Source organism: Neolamprologus multifasciatus, chromosome 5 (assembly GCF_963576455.1).
Source record: "Neolamprologus multifasciatus chromosome 5, fNeoMul1.2, whole genome shotgun sequence".
NCBI lineage: Eukaryota > Metazoa > Chordata > Actinopteri > Cichliformes > Cichlidae > Neolamprologus > Neolamprologus multifasciatus.
In genome coordinates this window covers 10,777,453-10,801,381 of record NC_140443.1, presented here as the reverse complement: position 1 = coordinate 10,801,381, position 23,929 = coordinate 10,777,453, and the positions used below count along the sequence as shown (strand labels likewise).

At 40.0% G+C, this 23,929-nt stretch overlaps 1 protein-coding gene across 2 annotated transcripts in view; it reads right to left on the bottom strand.

The window, feature by feature from the left end:
* Positions 1–22,149, bottom strand: part of st3gal8 (ST3 beta-galactoside alpha-2,3-sialyltransferase 8) — a 29,203-nt gene extending 7,054 nt beyond the window's left edge. Inside the window, exons 1-8 of one of the 2 annotated variants that reach the window (XM_085159768.1) lie at positions 22,015–22,149; positions 7,959–8,298; positions 7,709–7,865; positions 7,493–7,631; positions 6,059–6,252; positions 5,727–5,906; positions 3,478–3,523; positions 874–993 (exon numbers count right to left, since the gene is read on the bottom strand). In XM_085159768.1, coding sequence (XP_085015894.1) covers positions 874–993; positions 3,478–3,523; positions 5,727–5,906; positions 6,059–6,252; positions 7,493–7,631; positions 7,709–7,865; positions 7,959–8,109 — 987 coding nt within the window. In that variant the 5' untranslated portion in view covers positions 8,110–8,298; positions 22,015–22,149. The remainder of the gene's footprint in view (positions 1–873; positions 994–3,477; positions 3,524–5,726; positions 5,907–6,058; positions 6,253–7,492; positions 7,632–7,708; positions 7,866–7,958; positions 8,299–22,014) is intronic. The other variant, XM_085159769.1, reaches the window with a different exon arrangement.
* Positions 22,150–23,929: the final 1,780 nt, after the last annotated feature.

Genomic DNA, 23,929 nt, shown 5'->3' with positions numbered 1-23,929 from the left:
CTGCACAGAGAAAAGAAAGCTATTTCATCAACCATGCATGACACACTGCTGACAGGTCATACTGATACTAAATACATCCCGCTTTTATACGCTTCATTTCATGTGTGACTTCTAACCTCACATATTAATTTTTGTGTGAATGCTGGAAGGCCCGGGTTCGAATCCCGCTTATGGCAACATTTTATTCAGTTAACAGTTCAACTTTTTAAACTCTTTTCAACACAAATTTCAGCTTCTTCACCCCATTTCAGCAGAATTTTCAGTTTTTTCACCTCTTTTCAGCACAAATTTAAGTTTCTTCACCTCTTTTCAGCACAAATTTAAGTTTCTTCACCTTTTTTCAGCACAAATTTAAGTTTCTTCACCTTTTTTCAGCACAATTCAGCTTCTTCTGCACAGTACACATTTTTTCTCTCATCACATCTTTGTTTGGGACCAGAACTGGTTTGGCTCAGTGGGATGAGCAGCCGCCGTGAGACCCGGTAGCAAAGGTTCGAATCCTACCTGTGGCGGTTGCCGCACATCTTCTCCCGCTTGCATGCACTCTGCTTTCTTGACACTCTTCAGTCTACCCTTTCAAATACAACTGTCTTCAGCAGTTCAGCTTCTACACTACTTTTCAGCAGATAATTCTGCTTCTTCAGCTGTTTTTTTAGCAGATTCCACTACACGGCATTCAAACTGCATTTTCGCAGGAAATGCAACTTTTTCTAGTCTTGGTTGTATTGCCATGACTTGCTAGTCTGGACATGCTACAATATTGTTTGGACTAGTCTGGTTTTGGTTAGTAACACCATATTTTGTGAATATACAAAAAAAAGAAAGAACAAATGTGGTCTTTCTCTCTACACCCAGTCTTTACTTTCCTCTTACCTGGTCACAGACATGCAGAGCAAAGACGATGGCCAGCATGCCGGTGGATGGGTAGCGACCATGATGCTCGTTCCAACGTTCATGAACATACTTAAAGAACACTGGGTTCACCACAACAACCTACACACACACACAGAGTTTGTTTAAAATTGACATGTTTTACACAAGAGTAGGTTTGCATTGCCCACAGTTCCAAAATAAGCCCTGTGTACTTATAAAAAGACTCTTGTTGCAACCCCTGAGTTTATCAGGGTAGATATGACAGAAAATAAGGAAATGCATAACAGGTCATGTTTGAACATCAAATGTAGTGGGGCATCTGTGTCCAGATCAGACCAGACGTGTGTATTTCATCATGTGTGGTTTCTGGTATAGACACGTCCTTCACTCTCACTCGTCTTATAAAAATACTTCCTCATCACAGAGGAACCATTTCGAAACTCTATGATGCTATTCTGTCTTTTAGTAACCACTCTAATGTTAAGCTTATGTGTACGTGGGAAGGAGAACTAGGAATTCAAATACATGAGGAGTCTTGGGAACAGGCTATAGCGAGGGTACGATCTTCCACCTCCTGTGCTCGTCTTGGACTTATTCAATTTAAGGTCATACACAGGGTGCATTTCTCTAAGTCTAGACTTTCTGAATTGTATCCAGAAGTGGAAAATAAATGTGATAAATGCCATGGTTCTCCTTGTCACCTTAGCCACATGTTTTTTCTATGTCCTGAGCTACAAGGTTTCTGGACAGGGTATTTTGCTATTATGTCAACTGTTCTTGGGGTAACTCTTCGTCCTTGTCCTCTGATTGCTGTATTTGGGATTCCTGTTCGCTCACTTACACTTGATTCCACACAAAAGGATATTATAGCCTTCACATCCCTATTAGCCAGACGTCTAATATTGTTGCATTGGAAGTAGGGATGGGTATCGAAAACCGGTTCTTGTTGAGAACCGGTTCCCACTGTTTCAATTCCTTGGAATTGTTTGCCATTTTTGCAAACGATTCCCTTATCGATTCCAGTCGCCCCAAATGACGTCACCACGTTGCGGAGCGTCATTTACCTGGCAGGAAACATGGCGGCTCAAACGCTAAAAAGTTTGGTTATACTTTACGAGAACGGATGACAACTTGCAATACTTGCAAAGTAGATATTTCATTTAAGGGAGGAAACACTACGAATATGCAAAAGCATTTGCTCACAAAACACGCGATAACCTTAAATGAATGTCATGTTTTTAATTCCGCTCCGGACTCGTGAACCTCAATCCAGCAGCAGCGGTAACATTTGCACTTCCTCTCCTGTTAATGCGGCAGGTAAATAATCAACTAACAGTGCATATTATGTTAGCGCGATCTGCCTTATTACAAAACCTGCCATTACTGTGCGTTTAGATGATCATGATGAGAGAGACAGACAGAGTCTGGCTGGCTCAGATGCTGGCAGTTGTCACTGCTGTCTACCGGTAGCGTCTCCATTCAGGCCAGGATAGACGAATGTCACCGCGCAGTGACTAAGTCTGTGGTAAAAGGCTTGAACCCATTTGCCACAGCAGATGCCCCCGATTTTCGGTAAGTGAATGTGTTTAATTGTAGGCAGGGACATTACTGGATATTCTTGTGTAGTTGCTACAGAATAATTTATGTTATACTTTGTTATTGCTACAGAAGAATATTTATTTTATTATTTTACATTTACAATTTTTTTTTCCTGGGGACCCTGTGACACCCCATTGAAGAGCCGTAGGCTGGATCTCTTAAGATCTCACTGTTGGGTTTGTAAGGCCATGTTATTCCTAAATTTCTATCTTGTTCAAAGAGAAGATATAAAACAAAGATCTAAGCTAATTGACCTTAGTGTTCTCCTTTTTTTTGAAAAAATAATCGATAAGAGAATCGATAAAGAATCGAATCGTTAAACAGAATCGAAAATGGAATCGGAATCGTGAAAATCTTACCAATACCCATCCCTAATTGGAAGTCTGTTAAGTATCCTACTGTTTCCCGGTGGCTTAAAGATGTCATGTTTTTTTTAAAACTTGAAAAAATTAAATATACGTTGAGAGGTTGCACAGCCAAATATTTTCACAAGTGGCAACCCTTTATCTCTTATTTTGCTAGTCTAGAGGTATTGCCTGTTTAAATGTACTTCTGCTACTGTTATATTCCTCTAATATGTTTGATGGTTGTGTTGATCTGTGTGGGACGGGGGGGGGGGGGGGGGGGGGGGGGGGGTGTGTCTTTCTTTTAGAATGCGTTGTTTTGTTTTTTTTCATATATAAGTTTATTTACTTAGAAAAATGAAGAAAGGTTGATTGTATTTCGGTAACTGCAAGTACTGTTGTTTTCTTTTTTTCAATAAAAATATTTTCTCAAAAAAATAAAAAAATAAAAATACTACAAAGATTTATTTGCTTATCTTTGTTCCCTTATTCTTTAGCAAATGCAATTGTAAAAATCTTGTAAATACCGGTAGATAAAACTAAGAACTAAAAATAGGAGCAGCAGCAAAAACAAAACAAAAAAAAAGGGTGAAGCTGAAAGTAAAAATAGCAAAAGAAAGCGCTGTAGAGAAAACAGAGATCAGTCGAGATTATAATTTACCTTGTCTTTATCAGCGTGCACTCTTGCTTTCACCCTCATGTAGGTCCTGAAAAAAAGACACATACACACACACTTACATACAGGTCATATATGTTTAGTGTGTCATGTTTCTTTTTATCTTTTTGCATTCATGTATATTAGTGTATAAACATATGCAACTCTTACTTTTCATCTATCTATCTATCTATCTATATCTATATCCCATTGTGTTATATTTAAATGTACAGAAAGCGACTTCTCTCGCATCTGCTGCTGTTCTTGCTGATGAGTTTGTGCTCACTCATAAAGCCTCGTTTACTGGCAGTGAGAAGCCACGGGTTAGCGCTGTGCAACAGCCCCACACAGCTAAAGTGTCTGGGTCCAGGGAAAACCACGAATGTTTTTACTGTCATAAAACTGGACATGTGATTGCTGACTGTTTAGCCTTAAAACGCAAAACATCAAATGCTCAGCAACCCAAAGGGGTGGGTTTTGTGAAAGCTGAGGCCTGTAATGAGGTGCCGGACCCATGTTTCGAACCATTCATTTTTGATGACTCAGTATCGCTAACCGACAATCCCTGTGATTTAAAACCTGTGCGCATTTTAGGGATACTGGAGGTTCTCAGACTGTCATCCTCTCGAGTGTTTTACCTTTTTCTGCTGAAAGTGAATGTGGTTTTAATTCTGTTCTATGGGGGACTTGTTGATTTGAATAGACTGTGCAGACTGTCCCTCCTGCCTTTGCCCTGCTGCCTTTGAACCTTTGTTTTGAGTAGCTGCCGGTGAGATGTTTAGGTGATTAGTAAAGCTGCACGATTAAGCGTTAGAAAATCGCGATCTCAATTCATACTTATGTGCGATCTCATTTCCAAATGACAACGATTAAAAAAAAAAAAAAAAAAAAAAAAAAAAGACGACGACGATTGTACCGCATTTTGATCAGGGACGTAATCTGCATGAAAACAAGCGCTCACTCTTCCTGCTCAACAAATGACAAGGGCGGAGCCTTATACCACGTGATACAGAAGCTGGCTGCTAAAATTGGCAGGGAAAAACAACGGAGAGCACGTCACGGATGACAAGAAAGTGACAGGAGAAAATCCGTCCCGGTCAACCACCCAAACATCAATAACGGGAACCTTATACAGCGCTTCCCTATATCCGTCGAACTCCCGCAGGCACAAAGAAATTACGGAGGCTATTACTTATCACCTGACCAAAGATATGGCTCCATCAACACTGTGCAAAACGAGGGATTTAGGAAAATGATCAACACCCTAGACAAACGCTACACAGTGCCGTCCCGCAACTATTTTTCTATTGTTGCACTACCTGCTCTATACACGCAGTGTCGAGCGACGGTGGAGATGGAATTTCAAGCAGTACAACATTTTGTGACAACGACAAAATGTGAGACATTTGTTGTTTTTGTGTTTATTTATTGTTTTTATGTTCAGTCTCAACTGTTACGAAGCTAATGTGCAGTTAATAAGCGCAATAAATATTTATACTGGAAAAGAAAATCGTGAGAGAATCGTGATCTCAATTCTAAGCAAAAAAATCGTGATTCTCATTTTATGCAAAATCGTGCAGCCCTAGTGATTAGTGTTCTACTATTGCTATTAGCGTTATTTGAATATATGAGTTGTTTTTTATGTTTGTTTACATCACCCCATTGCCTAGTGAGTTGTTTCACTAACGGTTTTCAGTTGTGGTAATAAACCTTCTGTTTTTCTTTTGGTACCGGGACACGAAAGTTGAGGCTCAGGTTTGAAATTGATGGTTTTCAGGGTTTTTATTGTTAACTCTGTTTCCCTGGGTATTTTTCCCATGTTGTAGTTGTGTGTCTTATTTTGAAAGAAATATTTACGCGTTACCATAGCAACCAGAGAGCATTAAGGGGCAGAGAGGAGGATGTTACTCTCAATGTTGTTGGCGCTGCTAATAAAGTTACACAATCACAGTGAATTTGCGTTTATTATTATATTTACCAAATACCACAGTTTTTTCTTGGTCGTATCCTTTTATTTTGTTGTATATATCAGCGACACCTTAAAGGCCGGTCCATGAAAATACTGACATTAAATCCGTGGCGCAAAAAAAAGTTGGGGACCGCTGGTCTAGACTCCAGAAGTTTAATTTTAGATTTTTTTTTAAATAAACTTTTCCCTCTTACATCAAATAATCTCTCCTGTCTGATATGTTTTTTGATGTCTTTTTGATGGATGCATGAAACAATGAGCGTACTTGTTTTTTTACATATCGTACATTTTGACTGTTCCGGTGGACAGCGCGCTGGTCAGCCACTCCAGGTCTCTCAGTTTGAATGGCAGCAGGATGAGGCTGGTACCATTACTGATGTCCACTGCACTCTCTGGGTACAGGAAGTGATGCGTCGTCCGACGACCGACATCTTCCTCAAACCCTTTAGTCACCGCCTTGTTCATCCTGAAGAAAAAAAAACATGAGGAGGGTGAGGGCTGTGTGCATGTGATTGCGTGTGTGTGTGTGTGCATGTGATTGCGTGTGTGTGTGTGTGCATGTGATTGCGTGTGTGTGTGTGCATGTGATTGCGTGTGTGTGTGTGTGTGTGCATGTACCGGAACACGGAGCCATGAGAATCAATGAGTGCGCCGTGTCCAGAATGCCGTAAGTTGCCAGAGTTGCCAACCACTGCACAACTACGGCAACGTGAGGGCACGGGCTCCAAGTCTATAGAGGGTGGGGATATGACCTGGAACATCTTTGAGATCACTTCCTCCAAGGACTGATCGTTACCGGCCCGTTGAAGACTCTGTGAAAGAGCAGACAAACACTCAAGTAAAACATTTGCATAATGAGTCACGTTAAAAATTCTTAAACTTCCAGTGTCAAAAGGCTTGTTATTGGTGCTTATCTCTGTCTTTCATGACAGTAAAATAATTTTTAGTTAAATCATTTCTTAATTTTAAAAAAGAAGCAGGTGAAAGAGTACTGACACCCCTCCCCCCACCCGCGCGCACACACACACACACACACACACACACACACACACACAGTTTACTGCCTTCTGTGGCCCAGACTAATTATGTTAGCAGCATTACTGGCCTCCTCTTTTTAATCTACTAATGGTTTCTGCAGCAGGAGTTCATCTCTCTAAATGCAGGAAAAAGACTCAGACATTTGTCTTCTCATGCAAACTGCAGCCAGTCTCCACAAGGACAAATTCAGGCTTCTGAAAATACAAAACTTCATAACTGGTCTTGACTATTTACTGCAACATCATCCAGTATGTTACAAAATATCTGTTGGTCTTTCAATTTAAAACAATGCCCAGAGATTAAGCTGATTTGCTGTTGAGTCATTGCCCCTTTGAAGGCTGCAATGATTTCCTGTGAATCTTCTTTGTTCATAAACTAAAGCAAAGGAAATCAAGGGAAAAACTGTAAATGACTTGGTAATTATTTACTTACTTGCAATAAAAGCCATTTACTGTAAAAAACAAAAAAACGCCTTGTTTATTTATTTATGTAGTTTAAAAAAAGCTTTACAAAAGTTGAATTAACAAATGATGCATTATTTTAAAGACAGTACTGTTGCTTAAGTAGTAGTAGTAGTACTATTTTAATAAAAAAAAACACTGATAATTCAGGCTAAGTTTATAATTTGGACATTACCATTTGCAAGAAACTCTTGTTTTATTCACTATTCACAGAAAGTGTTTTGGATTTAGAGTTTAAGTAAACAAAGCAGTCACTGCCACTGGAGTTAGTGACCCTGCTGGCCATTAAAAAGCCACAGTTCTGCTTTTCACATTTCCTGGTTAAAAGGGACAATAACATTCAAAAGAAAGGAAACTTAAAGGGAAAGGAGCTTAAACAGCTTGTTTCAGACCAACCTTCAGACCTTTGGGGGCTACACTAAGGTGGAGTATTAGATAAATAAGGATCATTTTTTAAAAAGTGAATTGTGCAAAACTATCTAGTCCAAGAATAAAAATGTAGATTTGGAAATAATGAAATAAAATCTGAACTATCACTACATTTTGTCCTTACCAGCCACCATTGAAGTGCATCAGAGTCAAAATTATTGCCGGTCTCTTTGATGATGGGCTGCTGTTTAGCGTCGTAGCGCTGGCTGAACCATGTTGACCCATTGTTGTCTGAAATACAGGCATCAGAGCAGCCACACAGCCTGAAAGAGCACAAAACACAGGTGTCAGACCAGGGTATTAGTGGAATATGCAGGGTTACAAGTGTTACATGTCATACTTAGCGTTTTTCATAAGCTGCTCCTGAATCACCATCTCTTCCTCCTCCTCGTCATTTTCTTCCTCAACTATCTCTTCCTCAGTGGGACCAAAGGGAATTTGTTCAGGTTTCAAGTAAGGAGGGTCCTGACCTGAAATTGGGCCTGTGAATTCAGCTGCTGGAAACAGAAAAAAGTTCAGGCCGTGTGGATCAATACTTAAAAAACAACAACAAAAAAAACCCCCATTCATTTCTCACACCCGCTCTTCACCTGTCATCCTGCCACTGGGCGCGCTGTGGCCTCTGGGCGGAGCTGCAGGCTGCAACAGGAAATACCTCCTCTGAATGCTCTGGCTGGCAATCATGAGGAAGAGGATGGTAGCGATCACCAAGGCAACACAAGCCTTCCTCCTAACAATCATTGCTGCACTATGGGTGTTCAGCAGGAAGGGCGTGTTCTTGAGCTGTCAATTGACCAGCTATGTCAGCATAGTGGGAATGTGTCACCTGCTGTCATCTGGACATTTTCCTTTGTTCTGTCACGACACCACTCGGCTTTTTCTCCATTAAGGCTGAGACCGGTGTTGCTTTCTGATTGGTAGATACAAGATCTATTGTTGGAGACACAGTGAATATTGCATCATTAATAATAAACTAAATATGTGAAACATGCATTTTTTTATTTATTTTATTTTTTTTGCATTCTTTGCATTGCAACTCAGCAGTGTTTAAATACCTTAAAAAACACTGCAGAACTGACTAAAGATTCCATAAAAATCTGATACTGACAAATCAGCCACTGGCAATCACACTCTCTTGGAGCCCAGTATCAATCTATATTCAGATCATTTGAAAAACCTTAAGCAAACAAATCGCAGTGCATTTCTGTTTATTCATAAAAAGCCAAATATAGATTAAAAAAATAATATCATAAAACCAGGGGAATATCTGGAAACTGATCATCTGTGACATATTATAAAATTATTATTAGTTCATTCAATCCTTGGAAAATTTGTGCAATATGTAATTTTTTTCCAACTGACAACAACTTCCTATTGGACTCAGTCCAATAAATGATGATAGTCGGTATATTGTCTCAGGTACTTTTTGATGGGCGGAGCAATGTAATCATGCACGGACTGATTTGCTTGTTTAGAATCTACAAGTTTTTTGGAGGGAATGTTTTACTTTCTTTACTTGTATGTTTTAGAACAGGCTTTTCCCCGCAGCACGCCATTTAATAAATACTCACAAAGAAAACGGCGGCCGTTACAACCTATCTCTAAAAATGTACAGTTTCATGCATTGGTTAAAACACTCGACTCCAGGTACACGACGCCCAGCTGAAAACACTTCACGCAAGTCGAGCTGCCCGAGATTCTCAGGATTTACAGAAAATGTTAAATTTTTGTGATTTATATCGTTGTCAGGACGATAAATGTCTTATATCGGGATATGAGATTTTGGTCATATCGCACAGCCCTATATCCATATGATATATTCTGTATTTATACAGTGGCTTGCAAAAGTATTCGGCCCCCTTGAACTTTTCCACATTTTGTCACATTACAGGCACAACCATGAATCAATGTTATTGGAATTCCACGTGAAAGACCAACACAAAGTGGTGTACACTTGAGAAGTGGAACGAAAATCATACATGATTCCAAACATTTTTTAGAAATAAATAACTGCAAAGTGGGGTGTGCGTAATTATTCAGCCCCCTTTGGTCTAAGTGCAGCCAGTTGTCCTTAGACATTGCCTGATGAGTGCTAATGACTAAATAGAGTGCACCTGTGTGTAATCTAATGTCAGTACAAATACAGCTGCTCTGTGACGGCCTCAGAGGTTGTCTAAGAGAATATTGGGAGCAACAACACCATGAAGTCCAAAGAACACACCAGACAGGTCAGGGATAAAGTTATTGAGAAATTTAAAGCAGGCTTAGGCTACAAAAAGATTTCCCAAGCCTTGAACATCCCATGGAGCACTGTTCAAGCGATCATTCAGAAATGGAAGGAGTATGGCACAACTGTAAACCTACCAGGACAAGGCCGTCCACCTAAACTCACAGGCCGAACAAGGAGAGCGCTGATCAGAAATGCAGCCAAGAGGCCCATGGTGACTCTGGACGAGCTGCAGAGATCTACAGCTCAGGTGGGGGAATCTGTCCATAGGACAACTATTAGTCGTGCACTGCACAAAGTTGGCCTTTATGGAAGATTGGCAAGAAGAAAGCCACTGTTACAGAAAACCATAAGAAGTCCCGTTTGCCACAAGCCATGTGGGGGACACAGCAAACATGTGGAAGAAGGTGCTCTGGTCAGATGAGACCAAAATGGAACTTTTTGGCCAAAATGCAAAACGCTATGTGTGGCGGAAAACTAACACTGCACATCACTCTGAACACACCATCCCCACTGTCAAATATGGTGGTGGCAGCATCATGCTCTGGGGGTGCTTCTCTTCAGCAGGGACAGGGAAGCTGGTCAGAGTTGATGGGAAGATGGATGGAGCCAAATACAGGGCAATCTTGGAAGAAAACCTCTTGGAGTCTGCATAAGACTTGAGACTTGGGCGGAGGTTCACCTTCCAGCAGGACAACAACCCTAAACATAAAGCCAGGGCAACAATGGAATGGTTTAAAACAAAACATATCCATGTGTTAGAATGGCCCAGTCAAAGTCCAGATCTAAATCCAATCGAGAATCTGTGGCAAGATCTGAAAACTGCTGTTCACAAACGCTGTCCATCTAATCTGACTGAGCTGGAGCTGTTTTGCAAAGAAGAATGGGCAAGGATTTCAGTCTCTAGATGTGCAAAGCTGGTAGAGACATATCCTAAAAGACTGGCAGCTGTAATTGCAGCAAAAGGTGGTTCTACAAAGTATTGACTCAGGGGGCTGAATAATTACACACACCCCACTTTTCAGTTATTTATTTGTAAAAAATGTTTGGAATCATGTATGATTTTCGTTCCACTTCTCACGTGTACACCACTTTGTGTTGGTCTTTCACGTGGAATTCCAATAAAATTGATTCATGTTTGTGGCTGTAATGTGACAAAATGTGGAAAAGTTCAAGGGGACCGATTACTTTTGCAGGCTACTGTATATGTGTGGTATATTTATGCGTATATCCTTACTCTCATTCCCTTTTATTGTATCTGGAATATGCAACTTCTGTCGGTGCTGTACTACTGGAAACTGTATTTCCTGGAGGAACCCACCCGACGAATTAATAAAGTTTCATCTAATCTAAATCGCACAAAAGACTTAACATTAAAATCTAAGATTTTTTTTTTTATATCACTGGAAAAAATAGCTTAGGAGTTTTTTCCCGTGTAGGAAGAGAGTAAGCAGCTACTGTCAGTAGCTGTCTTATTCACAAGGGGTCACCACAGTGTGTAGTACCACAGTGTGTAGTACCACTTGTTTGATTTGGTAAGTTTTTATGCTGGATGCCTTTCCTCATGTAATCCCAAATGGATTTAGATTAAGGTGTAGTAAACAAAGTGGTAAGTGAAACTGAAAAAAAAAAATAGTTACACCTGTTACAACATTTTCAGAACAAGACCAAACAAGTCAGCCTCATGACGAATGATTATCAACATTGATACTTTTCTCTTCAAGTCATCCACTCCAGATGAGAAGAGTGGCACTCAAAGGACAAAGATTCTGACACAAAGGCAACTTCCTGGATAAACATAACTGCACAGAGCTTAGAGACCCCTGGATTTGTTGAAGAAGAAGAAGATGAAGATGATGAAAGAGACAAAACTGGAATCAAAGAAAGTGATTTTCCCCCACAACGTATTTTCAAACTCTTGTAACATATTCCTCTGTAATATGTGAATCTCTGAGCTTCTGTACTGATGTATCATTAAAATGGTTGTAAAAAGCAACACAGTTGAACACTTGTGTCCTCAACCCAGTGGCTGCAGTACAAAGACCAAGGTTACAAAAATCAAGAGGTGATGAATGGTGCAGTTTGCCAGGCAGTGCACAGCGAGTATAATGGGGCTGTAACTGTATGCCAAGTTGGAATGTCCAAACTTGCTCCAGTACAAAGAGCTTTTAACACAGAGGCAGCTCAGAGCGGATATTATGATTGGCCCTGTAATTCCACACAGGAGGCAGCACACGGACCAACGTGTCTGCTAAAAATCCACCCTGAGAATTAGGAAATGCTTCAAACATCCTTGGGAACAAAAGGGGGGAAAGTTAATTCAAGCATAGTGGTCACAGTAGTAAAAAGTCTCGTATATATTATTATATTTTTCCAATATGCACTGCCCATATATTGGCTTCTCTTTGATGGCCTCTTGTTAAATCTGTTGAATTTAAAATATTTCCTCACACATACAAAGTCTTGAATAATCAGTCCCCATCTTACCCCAATGCTTTAAAGCAAAGTGCAGCAGCCAGTCTGAGACTCGGTGTTTTGTAGAAACTGCACAATAAATTTAAGTAAAAAAAGAAAAGAAAGAAGAAGTGCGATGTAGCAAATTTGATACAAAATACAACTCGTACATGCAAATATTTTATATTCTTTTATTATTTTTGAATTTATTTTTTCCCCCATTTGATCAGGAGGTTTACTAAACACTCCATTTTCAATTCCATGTTATTAGCTTAACCTTCAAGTACCTTATTTTTCCAACAGAGCACTTGGCTCTCAGATTAGGAACCACAAGTAAGTCTGCCGAGTCTGTAAAAGTAGTATGTGAGGCAGAGCCTTCCGCCATCAGCTCCGTCCCCTGTGAACCAGCTAGTTGAAAAGATCAGATATCTCTCAAAAATGTCCTCCTGTTTTCTCTCCTGATGAGTCCATGTGTCCATGCAAGCCAAAAACCACATCTGTTAGAACTGCCAGTTATATGTGGAGATGTGGGACGCAATTAAAGCAATGCAGATTTAATTAATCATGGTGCTCATAACAATATTAACTTGTGTGTATAGCTGGGGAAGAGACCTAAAAGTCACCTAGACTGGCAAGCGATCACTGATTGCTTTGACCACGGTCGATCTCCAAAATCATCATCTACTTCCACAGACCTATGGAGAGGTGACACATTGTTGTTATTGTTGGACAACATCTTCCACACCAGGAGGAGACTCTGACAGCACTGAGCAGCTCTTTCTGTGGCAGGCTGCAGCACCCACAATGTGGGCAGAGGTCTTTCCTTCCAACTGCTGTCAGACTCCACAACAAAGACTGGAAATGACCACACACGCGCAGACAGAAACACACATAACCAATAAACCATGGTGGCCTTCGCTAGTCTCGCTTATGTGCAGTGTAATCTTTCTGACAATTATGACATATTATTTTACTCTATTTCAGTCTTTCTCAAACTGTGTTACTTGGGCTCTCTATGGTGGTACACGGGAAATCTCTATGCAAAGATGACACAAGAGTTCCCGAAGCTCTTCTGGGAGCTGGAGTCAACCAGAAAACGTTTAATGTTTTCTACTTTGTTCTATTTAATCTGAACAAGCCCCTAAAAAAAGGCAGTGATCACTGTCGGCCTCTCTCGGTTTTTATTACCACTGTTTATTTTAAAGCTCAGCTTTTAAAACCTTATGATGTAACTACAGCCCAGCCCATGTAGCAGTATATTAATTGCTAACCTTGTATTGTGGATGGATTGTCTCAGTATTTCTCCTGACTGAAGTTTGGTCTGTTTACATCAACCCGACAAGCAATTGGATTTGTCCCTAAACATCGGGAACCCTCGTGTTAGCGTTCATCCTCCAGCTTCACTGTGCTAATGTGTTTATGTTATGCTAACCCTAGCTGTGTAGCTATCCACCACATAGTACATCATTAAATACCAGCTAGCCCAACTTCAACTCCTACAAATGTCACTGCTGTTTAGTTTCCTGTCTTCATTTATGTCGTAAGTGATAGCAGAGCTGTACGTTTTAATTTTTCTGAAATCCCTCAATCATGGTGTATTATTTAATCTTAAAAGTTTTTTTTTTTTGGGGGGGGGGGGGGGTAGACTTCCCACGTACCACATTTTGAGAACCACTGTATTAACACATAGTGAGTGAGAAAGGTAACTGAAGAAGAAATACTCAATGCATCTTGGGAATCCCACAGCAGCCTACGCCTATTGCAGCATAACTAAGGGAGGATTCAGGGTCACCTGATCCAGTACAATGTGCTTTAGGAAAAAGGAAAGCCTCTTGTCTTTAAGACATTCCTGCAGTGTAACTAATTGTGTGTGTTATCTGGCTTCATGTGTATAGAAATTTCTTTTACTTATGTATTAATCACATTATTTTATTGTATAATGCCTTGGTGCCACTGGATTTTAACAAGTCTCAAATGTTGAAAATGGGGAACAAAAACAAGAAAAGAAAAAAAAAGAGAGGAGTGTAGAAATGTGTGTAAAAGTAATCGTCTCCAACTAGCGGAAGGTGGTGGTACTGCAGGTCACCAGCTCCCCTAGGGTGGACACACAAAAAATTCTTTTTACCAGAATTGTTGATAAAAATAAACAAAAAAAAAAAAAAAAAAAACAGGAAGAGGGTTTGGTGTTTTTCAACGTAGGGCAACTACAGTCTCACTTTCTAGGTTTTAAGAAAGGAGAGTTTAGAACCAGAGAGAGGAGATGTGTTGTTTTAAGCAGTGATAAGAATGATCAAAATGTCTCATAATCGTGGGATCTAATTGCACGATTTACAGCAGGACACACTGCTGGCTAATGTTTTACTTTTTCTTACGACAGGGCCTGGAGTGAAACTACTCCAGGGGAGAATCCCTGGGAATTTTTAAGAGACAATGAACAACTTTATTGTGCATGTCTAATTGTGCTAAGCTGACATAGGGCAAAAGAGGGTTTTCTGGGGAAGCTTTCATTTTTAAATTGCAGAGACCGTGACATGAGGGATATGGAAGGATTGACTGAGGCGCAGATGCAGACCATGACCAGGAGAGAAGGCTTCAAGAGGACCAGTGAGAAGCAGGAACCATCTCCAGGACAACTGACAAACGACAGTGGGCTGCACCACTGAACCTCCAAAAGATTGTCACGAGGAGTTTTTGAACAGCAAAATCTTAAAATAAAATAAAGAGTTTCTACGTTGACGTTGAGGAAGACTACAGGAGTGTACGACTTGCTCTGCTCCTAATCTACAGCTGCGTTGGAACAGAAATCGAGGGATGGAGAGAGCATGCCAAGCTCCAAAAGGGAAAGCGCAAAGGGAGATCAGCGCTGGAATTATGACTCTGTAAATGGCACAGACACCAGGAGCCATGACCGTGACTGGGAATGACCACCTAATGCTGTTTCACTTTGCCATGCAAAGTACTTTGACACTCTGGAGAAGACCTTTCTGTATCATTGTTGTTGCCATTTGCATGTGAGAGCTTAGATTGTGGGGAAGATTAAAGATGAACAAAGGGTGTTGAGAGAACAGTAAAGTGAGCATACACAGTGTGAAACTCCTTTAAGTGTACAATAATGTTGATGTGATATACAGAATGTCAGGAAAGAAATTCTGGTATTAATGTGATTCTTTGATTTAAGAATCAAAGGGTGGGATTGTATAGGAATTTCTTTTACTTGTGTATTAATCACATTATTTTATTGTATAATGCCTTGGTGCCACTGGATTTTAACAAGTCTCACACTCATACAGTAAGACAAACGGTGGGGGTCTAGTTAGGAAGTTGGGAGAAGCAGACAGCTCCACAGGAAGAATCTTTTGTCTCTTTGAGGACTCTGGAAGGTAGCAAGGGAGTGTGAACCTTAAGGTGTGTAACAGCTGTACTGCCTTTTGTTCCTGGAGAAGGTATTTAACTGAGAGCCATGTTAGGCTCAGTGAGACTGCTGACCGTCTGCCCCGCGGTCATGTAGGCTCTCCACAAGCTTGGTTGTCTGTTCTTTGTGTGTTTTGATTAAAGAATGTTAGCTACCGCTCACCGCTCGTCTGCAGGCTTTATTTAAATGGAAAACTTCCACAACACATGGATCGATAGAGCTGGGTGTCATCTGCTTAGCAGTGAAAATCTATGCTGTCTTCTGATGATACTGCCTATACTGAAAACCTATACTGATGATACTGCATTTATAATGTGAACGGAATTGGTCCCAACACTGAACCCTGTTGAAGTCCATAATTAACCTTCCCAGTGCGGGTAGGTTAATTATGTGTGTGTGCGGGTATATGTGTGTGTGCGTGTCTCACCCTGCCATAAATGGTATCAGCAATTGTCAGTTTTACAGAAGGAAGTTTGGACTATGGAGATGCTTGCCAACCCTAAAGTCATAAAAGTTAAGAAAAGCTCTATGTGCAAGTTATGGTCATGCAAATGTGTCTGCCCGCCTTTCCATTTGGACAGCAAGCACGTCACTGGAAGCAGATGACATATGCAGCTGCTGAATGCCTATTGGTTGACAAATGGAACAAAATAGAGAAAAGAGCAACAGCGGAGTTCGTCCAGGAATGGGAGAAGAAAACAAACTAACCTCCTAAGACCCGAACTCTTTCATGGCATGCATTTTTAATTTCTCTTTATATTTGGGCTGATTGGGACCTGATAAATGTAAAAACAAAGAATTACGTGATATTTCTTTTACCTGATTTTTGTTTAAGAAAAATAGGACCCAGTCTGTCTGTCGCAGGGCTAATGCACAGAGACAGGCAACCATTCGCACTCACATTCACTCCCGCATTCACACCTATGGGCAATTTAGATTGATAAATTAAAATAACCCCACAAACTGCATGTCTTTGGACTGTGGGATGGACAGTCATTCATTTCCTCTTCTGCTGGCTTCATGCCTTAAGTTTTTCATACATTTGTAAACCTGTTCAGAAAACCTGTTTCCCTTATTAACGAAATAGGAAACATCAACTTAAGGCAGGGGTGTTAAACTCCAGGCCTCAAGGGCCGGTGTACTGCAGGTTTTTGATGTGTTCTTGATCCAACACAGCTGACTTGAATGGCTAAAAGAGCTCCTCAAAATGTCTTGAAGTTCTCCAGAGACCTGGTAATGAACTAATCATTAGATTCAGGTGTGTTGACCCAGGGTGAGATCTAAAACCTGCAGGACGCCGGCCCTCGAGGCCTGGAGTTCGACCCCCCTGATTTAAGGCAATGTAAATATCCCAGAGAGTTGAGAGTTGAAAAGACAGTGGAGGGTCTGGATGTTGTTTTAGGGTTTTCAGGATGGGGAAAAGGGACAGATAATTTCCTGTCCCATGAACACATTGCAACAACAGGGCTTCCTGTCTTGCTTCCTCCCCTTCTCTGTGATCTCTGACACCTATTTTGAGAAGTCCCTTTTGCGTTTATTAATCCCAATATGCAGCACCAAAGGTCTCTTCAGCTGATGTGTAAAAACGTCCAGGCAACTGCGGACGTTCACTTTAACTGGGTTATAGTGGAGTCTAAAGCTCCATGTTGATAAAGCAAATTAGTCAGCTGACAAAGCAACAGCTGCTTGCTTTCTCAAATTTCTGTAAAAGGAACAAGGCCTTGTCGAGACCCATGGAAAAGTAAGTACAGTCTACTTGATGCGATCAGACCAGATCCTCTGATGTAATAAACTCTTTGGCTCACAAAAGTTTCATTACACTTGTACTAATGAGCTCAGCTGTTACAGACTCTGGGAAAGTTTCACTTTGTATATAATAAAGAACAGCTCTAATGACTGTGACACCGTCAATATAACATTTTAGTTAAAGGGGAAAAAGCAAAACTACAAACACTTGTTTGTAGTTGCAAATTTAAGTTAAAATCTTGCACTCTTGAGCCCTGCACACAGCAGCTGTTGCCTTCCCCAGTCTTTCATATCACTAACAATTCCCCCTCTCTTATATTCTTGTTAAAACTGCAGAGCCTCATATGCTTCCTCTAATGTAAAAAAAGGGGAAAATACTAAGAAGAAAAATAAGTCAAATTAAGTTATTATTGATAATTTCTGCTTTTCTTTATAAACTGTTTTATAACAGTTTCTTCCTGTGATATAGCTAACTAAACTGCTTCACTTCAATACAAAACTGTTGACCAATAGTCTACTGATCCCGACAGATAAGATATTCAACAGTCCAAAGTTTTGTTTAGCCTTCCTGTGTTCCTGTATTTACACGCAAATTTACATGTTTCAGGAGAGACATCTACCACGTCCAAATCTGGATCCACATACCGGTTTACTGCAGCAGTAATAATATGCTTACCATGAATTTACATTGATAAGGTTAGAATGACTTTTGATGCTATTATTGATTCATTTTAAAAGGCCTAATTCTTTCTTGTTGAACTCACTGACTCCAGATCAATGTGTGAACTCCCATCTAAAATGAATATTGAGCACCTTGTTGATGCACACTGTTCATTCACAAAGGAACAAAGTAAACACTAAGCACAATCCTTTGTTAGATACCAGGACTGTAGGAGTATTTAAGTTTCCTTGAGTATAACAGAGACAGTATTTTATTTCTGCCATTTTCAGAAGTATAGCTGAACTGAAATAGGAAAGAAAGTGTGTCAAGCTCTTAAAAGTTTATGAAGGTAAAAGCCACATGTGCGTTGAGCCTTTGAGAGGACAGTGACTGATATAAAATTAATTCCTTGGGTCCAAGTCTGAACCCTTAAACATCTCTTTGAAGGAGGAAGGATCAGCCACGATGTCCTAAAATTGCACTTTGTACAATCCTCGTGAATTACACACTACACCAACAGTCAGAAACGCATTCCCTAGTCTTTCATAAAACACGCCAACTCCAAATTTAAAACCTTGTATTTATCTTCAAACGGTCACTACTGAGGAAAAAAAACATTCTGACTTTCAGAAATGTAACTTACAGCGGTCCTCACCAAGATAGACGATCGACTATACACACAGCACATTTTAACAGCAATACAGCACAGAAAGAAGAGAGGCTAAAAAAAAAAGCTTGCTCTCATATCCGGTACAGGAAGCCTTGACTCACAGGCATGATTTTTTGGGGGGTGGGACCCTTATTACATATTTTTACTGAACCTAAACGTGTCATTGTCCTGTTTTTCTACATAATGGCTGTCCTTGTAGTCTGACAGTCCATTTTATAAAAAGACAACATCTATTCAGCATTAAGTATTGCCACACAAAATTCCTCTGACTCTGAATGTTTGGTGAGGAAATGAAAATGGATTCAGGCAAATGAGCAGACAGTGAGTCTGTAAAAACCGACTTAGTCAGGCCTCTATAATTACTTTAGCCCCAACCCAGTCTAAAAAGAAAAAAAACAAAAACACTAAATGACCACACAACCTGCTCCACTGACTATCATTACATTACATTCAAGTGTACCATTTCAGTTGTCACATAAACATAAATATCACAGACAGTCCCAAACATAATTACACGGGGAGTTTTACTGGTCTGGCACACCTATGATCAAAGTGGGCTGTAGCAAGTCCTCGATATAAAATGAACCACAATTCTGTCACTTCTTTGAAGTTTTGAACATAAAGCACTGATTTTTTTTTTTTGTTCTACCATTTGATTATAAACAATGCAAAGCAGGAGAGCAATAATAACTGGGACTGTAAAATTAAATACAAGACAGTCAGTATCATAGACATGGCTATATGTCCGTGCCCTTCTTCTGTAAATCAACAGCTGGTTTACAAATACATAATCGGTTATGGTAAAATGCTAGGACTGTATGGAACACAGTGACCTTGAAAGTAATATATTCTGAGCCCTGTCAGTTCAAAATAATTTGTAGAAGTCTTGATGTGTTTGTCCCTTCACCCTCTGATTGCTTTCTTCTTCTTCTTTTAAATTCTCTCACCAAGTGGCAAGTGGTCTCTCTCCCGTCAGCACTGGCCTTTCCCTTCAGTTACTTTTTGTAGTGTTGTTTAATTATTATTTAATTTAGAACTTACTGCAAGACCTTTTTTCTGCTTACTGACATTAACTTAGAGGATAAGCCTGAATGACGGTTGGTTCCAGGCCTTTTCCCTCTTTTGTTTGAATTTGCCATGGTGCCATCTCCCTTATTTGTGTTTAAGTGTCTTGGGTTCCTTTGATCCATGAATTTAGAGACCACAACAAAAGGTACACGATGAAGCCACAAATACTACTTGCCAAAGACCTGCAGAGCAACCGAAAATAGGGACGCATCAGGTATCATACAGACTCCAGTAGCACAACTGGCATCTCTGACACTCGGCTGATCTAATTTAATTAAATTGAATTTAGGGTTATTATATGTACATTCATCTTGCATAGGCGAAGCCCGCTGCATTCCAAGAACTAGAGCCAACACAAAAACAACAAATAGTCAGCAGTCCAGGGGCATTTTACACTACCACGCCAAGGTCTGTTTATTTGTTTGCCACAGTTCATGACCTGATTGTGATGAGGCAAACACTGGTCTAGTGAGCTGATGAGGAGGCACATCGCCCTAAAACCGACTGGAAAACTTCTATTGATCCTACAGTTTCATGATGAGATGTCAACAACAACTAAGTGATTAACTGCTATTACAGCGATACTGCAATGCATAATATTGACAGCCAGGGGAAGATGACAAAAAATTATATTTAGCACAGTTGCTCTGTTGTGTGTGTTTTGCTGCAATGGTAAATGTCCTGAGGATTAATTAGATTTATGTTGATAAGGTGTCTGGGACAAAACTGCTGATTGTTTCCAGGATGTCAACAGGAAACGCTGTAATGAAGAAGTGCTACGCACAGACAATCGCAGGCTACCAGCAGACTAATATCACAGAGATGATAACAACCTGGAGTCAAAACAGGCCACACTGTCAACAGCACAAATATTACAGCAGCTGCTCTATATAAACACTTGATGGTCTTTTACCAGTAACACTAACGCTGAACTCTACAGTAGGGCAGCAACAATACACCAAGAAAACCTCAACACATAATATAATATTGTTAAAGCACTAGCAGACAACAGGCCAACTCCACTCCAAGAGCACATTAAATGCACACAAAGCAGCCGAGCACCACCAACTGTAATCTATAAAGACTCAGTAAGATAACTACAGACTAGCGATACACTGAAGTTAGATGTGGGAGGAAAATAACACAGTAGAGTGCAGCTACGTGAGCGCAGCATAACAGAGAAGTACTATTAAATATACATTTTATGTATGTATGCCTGACATTTCTCCTTAACTTCCTATTCAAAGAAGTTCTTTTTTTTCGATACCATGGTGTACAACAAGCTATAACTAGACTTTTTTTTACTTTTACATTCTTCGCTCCGTGCTTATCAGTATTTATCCTCAGGGTTGTAAATAAGGGCACCGGTTTACATTGGTTTACTTGTAAAACTATCATGCAAATACATTATTTTGCTTGACTAAGCATTATAAAGGCTAAGTAACTTGTACAGTTTTTGATGACGCTTCTGCGTGGAACCAACTGAAGGCTTTACTGGATGTCCCACACTGTTACTGTTAGTATATTCTTTGAGGGGGCGGCATTACATGAATCTTCTGGTAAGGTCCTCATTTCCTCATGAATAGATGGGTGGGCGGACAGACTTCTGACAAGCTAATGAATATTACAGGAGTAATATGAGCGATAAGTAAAGTCTATGAGGCAAGCTACAACACACAGGATCACAAGACTATAGACATACTGTAAACCTCCCTTAGGTAAAATATATTACAAGTACAATAAAAACAAACAGTCCGTTTAAACAGATAAACTACAGCAATATTTCAGGAATACATGAAGCAGGCCATTATAGCTAAAGGTACATCAAATACTGCAGAAAGGCATAGAAGTTGACAAATGAGAATATTCTAACACCACCATGAAAATCGCTATTATTATGTAGGACAAGCAAAAATAAGCTAAAATATGATAGGGATGCAGCTATAAAGACCAGAGCAAAGTTCTAAAATAATTTTAAGGAAGCAATTTGTGTAAGTTGTGGTTCCTTAAAATTGGATATACAAAGAACTGCAACTGCATGTCCCCCAGCAGCAGACGGGCAGCTACAAAAATAGAAAAGTACAGACCTCAAGTCTGAAGGTATTTGTCCCCAACCCACCCCCCAACGTTATCTGCCTCCTTCTAAAGTATCTCACGCCTTTTCCTTTCCTTTAAAAATCACAACACAAACAAGCAATCCACGCCAAGAGAAAAACAGCACAATCCGGAGTAAACCTGGCTTCAAAATGCGTTAAGTTTTGGTGGAAACTTTAAGAAGTTTCTAGCCCGAGTTACGAACACGCCGTTACTCAGAATGATTGATACACGGCTTTAGACACATAACGAGCCAGTAAACGGCCGGTAAAACCGCACAAAGCTCCGAGAAGAACAAACCGAAAAGCACTTACACGAAGGAGCAGCAGCTGCAACACACACCAGTTAGATTTTCTTCCTTTCTGTTAGAGGAGCAGCAGAGCTGAGGGAATGATGATGCAGAACAGAGACCCCACCCACCGGGAGGGGAGGGGCTTGGCGAGAGAGGAGATTTTTTTTACCACCCAAAAAACATTTTTTTCTTTCTAACGGTGCGGTTTTTTGGGTGTGTTTGTGTTACAGGCATGTTGCAGAGTTGAGTCTTTAAAATTTTGCAAAATGGCAGCAAAGAGTTTACAGATTTATCTGGTTAGGCCTTCTCGGCTTTGTTGAGAAAAAGCAAGGAGATAAAATCCAACAATAGGTTCAAGTATAGGTTCTTAGATCAGGTTTGATTTATGTTAATTAAACATAAGTTATGAGCTTATTAGGTTAATTTAGGTTCTTTTTAGGTAACCTGTAGGCTGTAGCTAGTTTTCAAGAATTAATACAAGTCAAAGTAATTTATCTCTGAACTGAAATAAACCTGTGTGTATATCCCCATAAAGAGAAGGAAGAAAAAAAAGAAGCTTCAGTAATTTTATCTGTAGTTCAGTCAGCTGAAGTCTTAGAAACTTAATTGGCCCATATTTTAATGTCATGCATTTCATTCCAGTGGTTTTTGGCACTCACATTTATGAGTTTCTGTTCATTTTGTTTTTAAGCTGCAGATGAGACCAGGCCATAAATTTAGCCAGCTAATATATTATCACTCTGTAAACAATTACCAATAATAGTGGGAAAGAGTGTTCAGCAATGTTCACTGAAGGGCTGTACTTTAAATGCTTTTAAATGTAGATGTAATTTACAATGGCATTCGGGAACTATAGGAGCCTGTGATATACTACTACAATATTTCTTAGACTGCCCTGTAATTGTTCTAGAAATGAAGTCTGTTTAAATATGTTTCCAGATGACTTCAGTTTCTCCTTAACCAAACTCCATTCAAATCAAATCAAATCACTTTTATTGTCACATCACATGTGCAGGTACACTGGTACAGTGCATGCGAGTGAAATTCTTGTGTGCGAGCTTCACAAGCAACAGAGGTGTGCAAAAAAAAAATATACAATAACATAAAACAAGCAAAATATAAGAATGGCTAAATCTGAGAGTAATAAATATATGTACAATATAAGAGTGTATGCATTACTGGATGTGTATACTAAATATGTTTTTCTACGTGTGTGTGTGTGTGTGTGTGTGTGTGTGCACGTTTATATATATATTTTACAAATTAAATAGAGTAAACAATAAAATAAAATATATAAAATATACAGAGGTTGGTAGAACATGTGCAAAACAAGTGGCATTTATATACAGTGTGGAGTGTTGAATGTTGAAGTTGAAGTTCCAGTAGTAAGGGTGAGGTGTCTATGAAGTGTTCAGCAGTCTGATGGCCTGGTGGAAAAAGCTGTCTCTCAGTCTGCTGGTACGGGACCAGATGCTGCAGAACCTCCTTCCTGGTGGAAGTAGTGTGAACAGTTTATGGCTGGGGTGACTGGAGTCCTTGATGATCCTCCCCACTTTCCTCAGGCACCGCTTCCTGTAGATGTCTTGGAGGGAGGGAAGCTCACCTCCAATTATCCGTTCAGAGCACTGCACTACTCTCTGGAGAGCTTTGCAGTTGTAAGCGGTGCTGTTGCCGTACCAGGTGGTGATGCATCCAGCGAGGATGCTCTCAATGGCATTCGACTATCCCTTGGTGTGTTAGAGTGAATACTTTTTTATGTTTTATTTTCATATGGCTATAATGAATAGTGCCTTTGAGTTCTCGCCACCATTATCATGAAAATTAAACCAGCCGGAACTATGAATTTAAACAGCTTTATTTATATGGATTAGGGTGAGGGGAGGCCCTAAAGTTGATGAATTTACTCACAACACACTCATATTAATGGTACTTAAGAA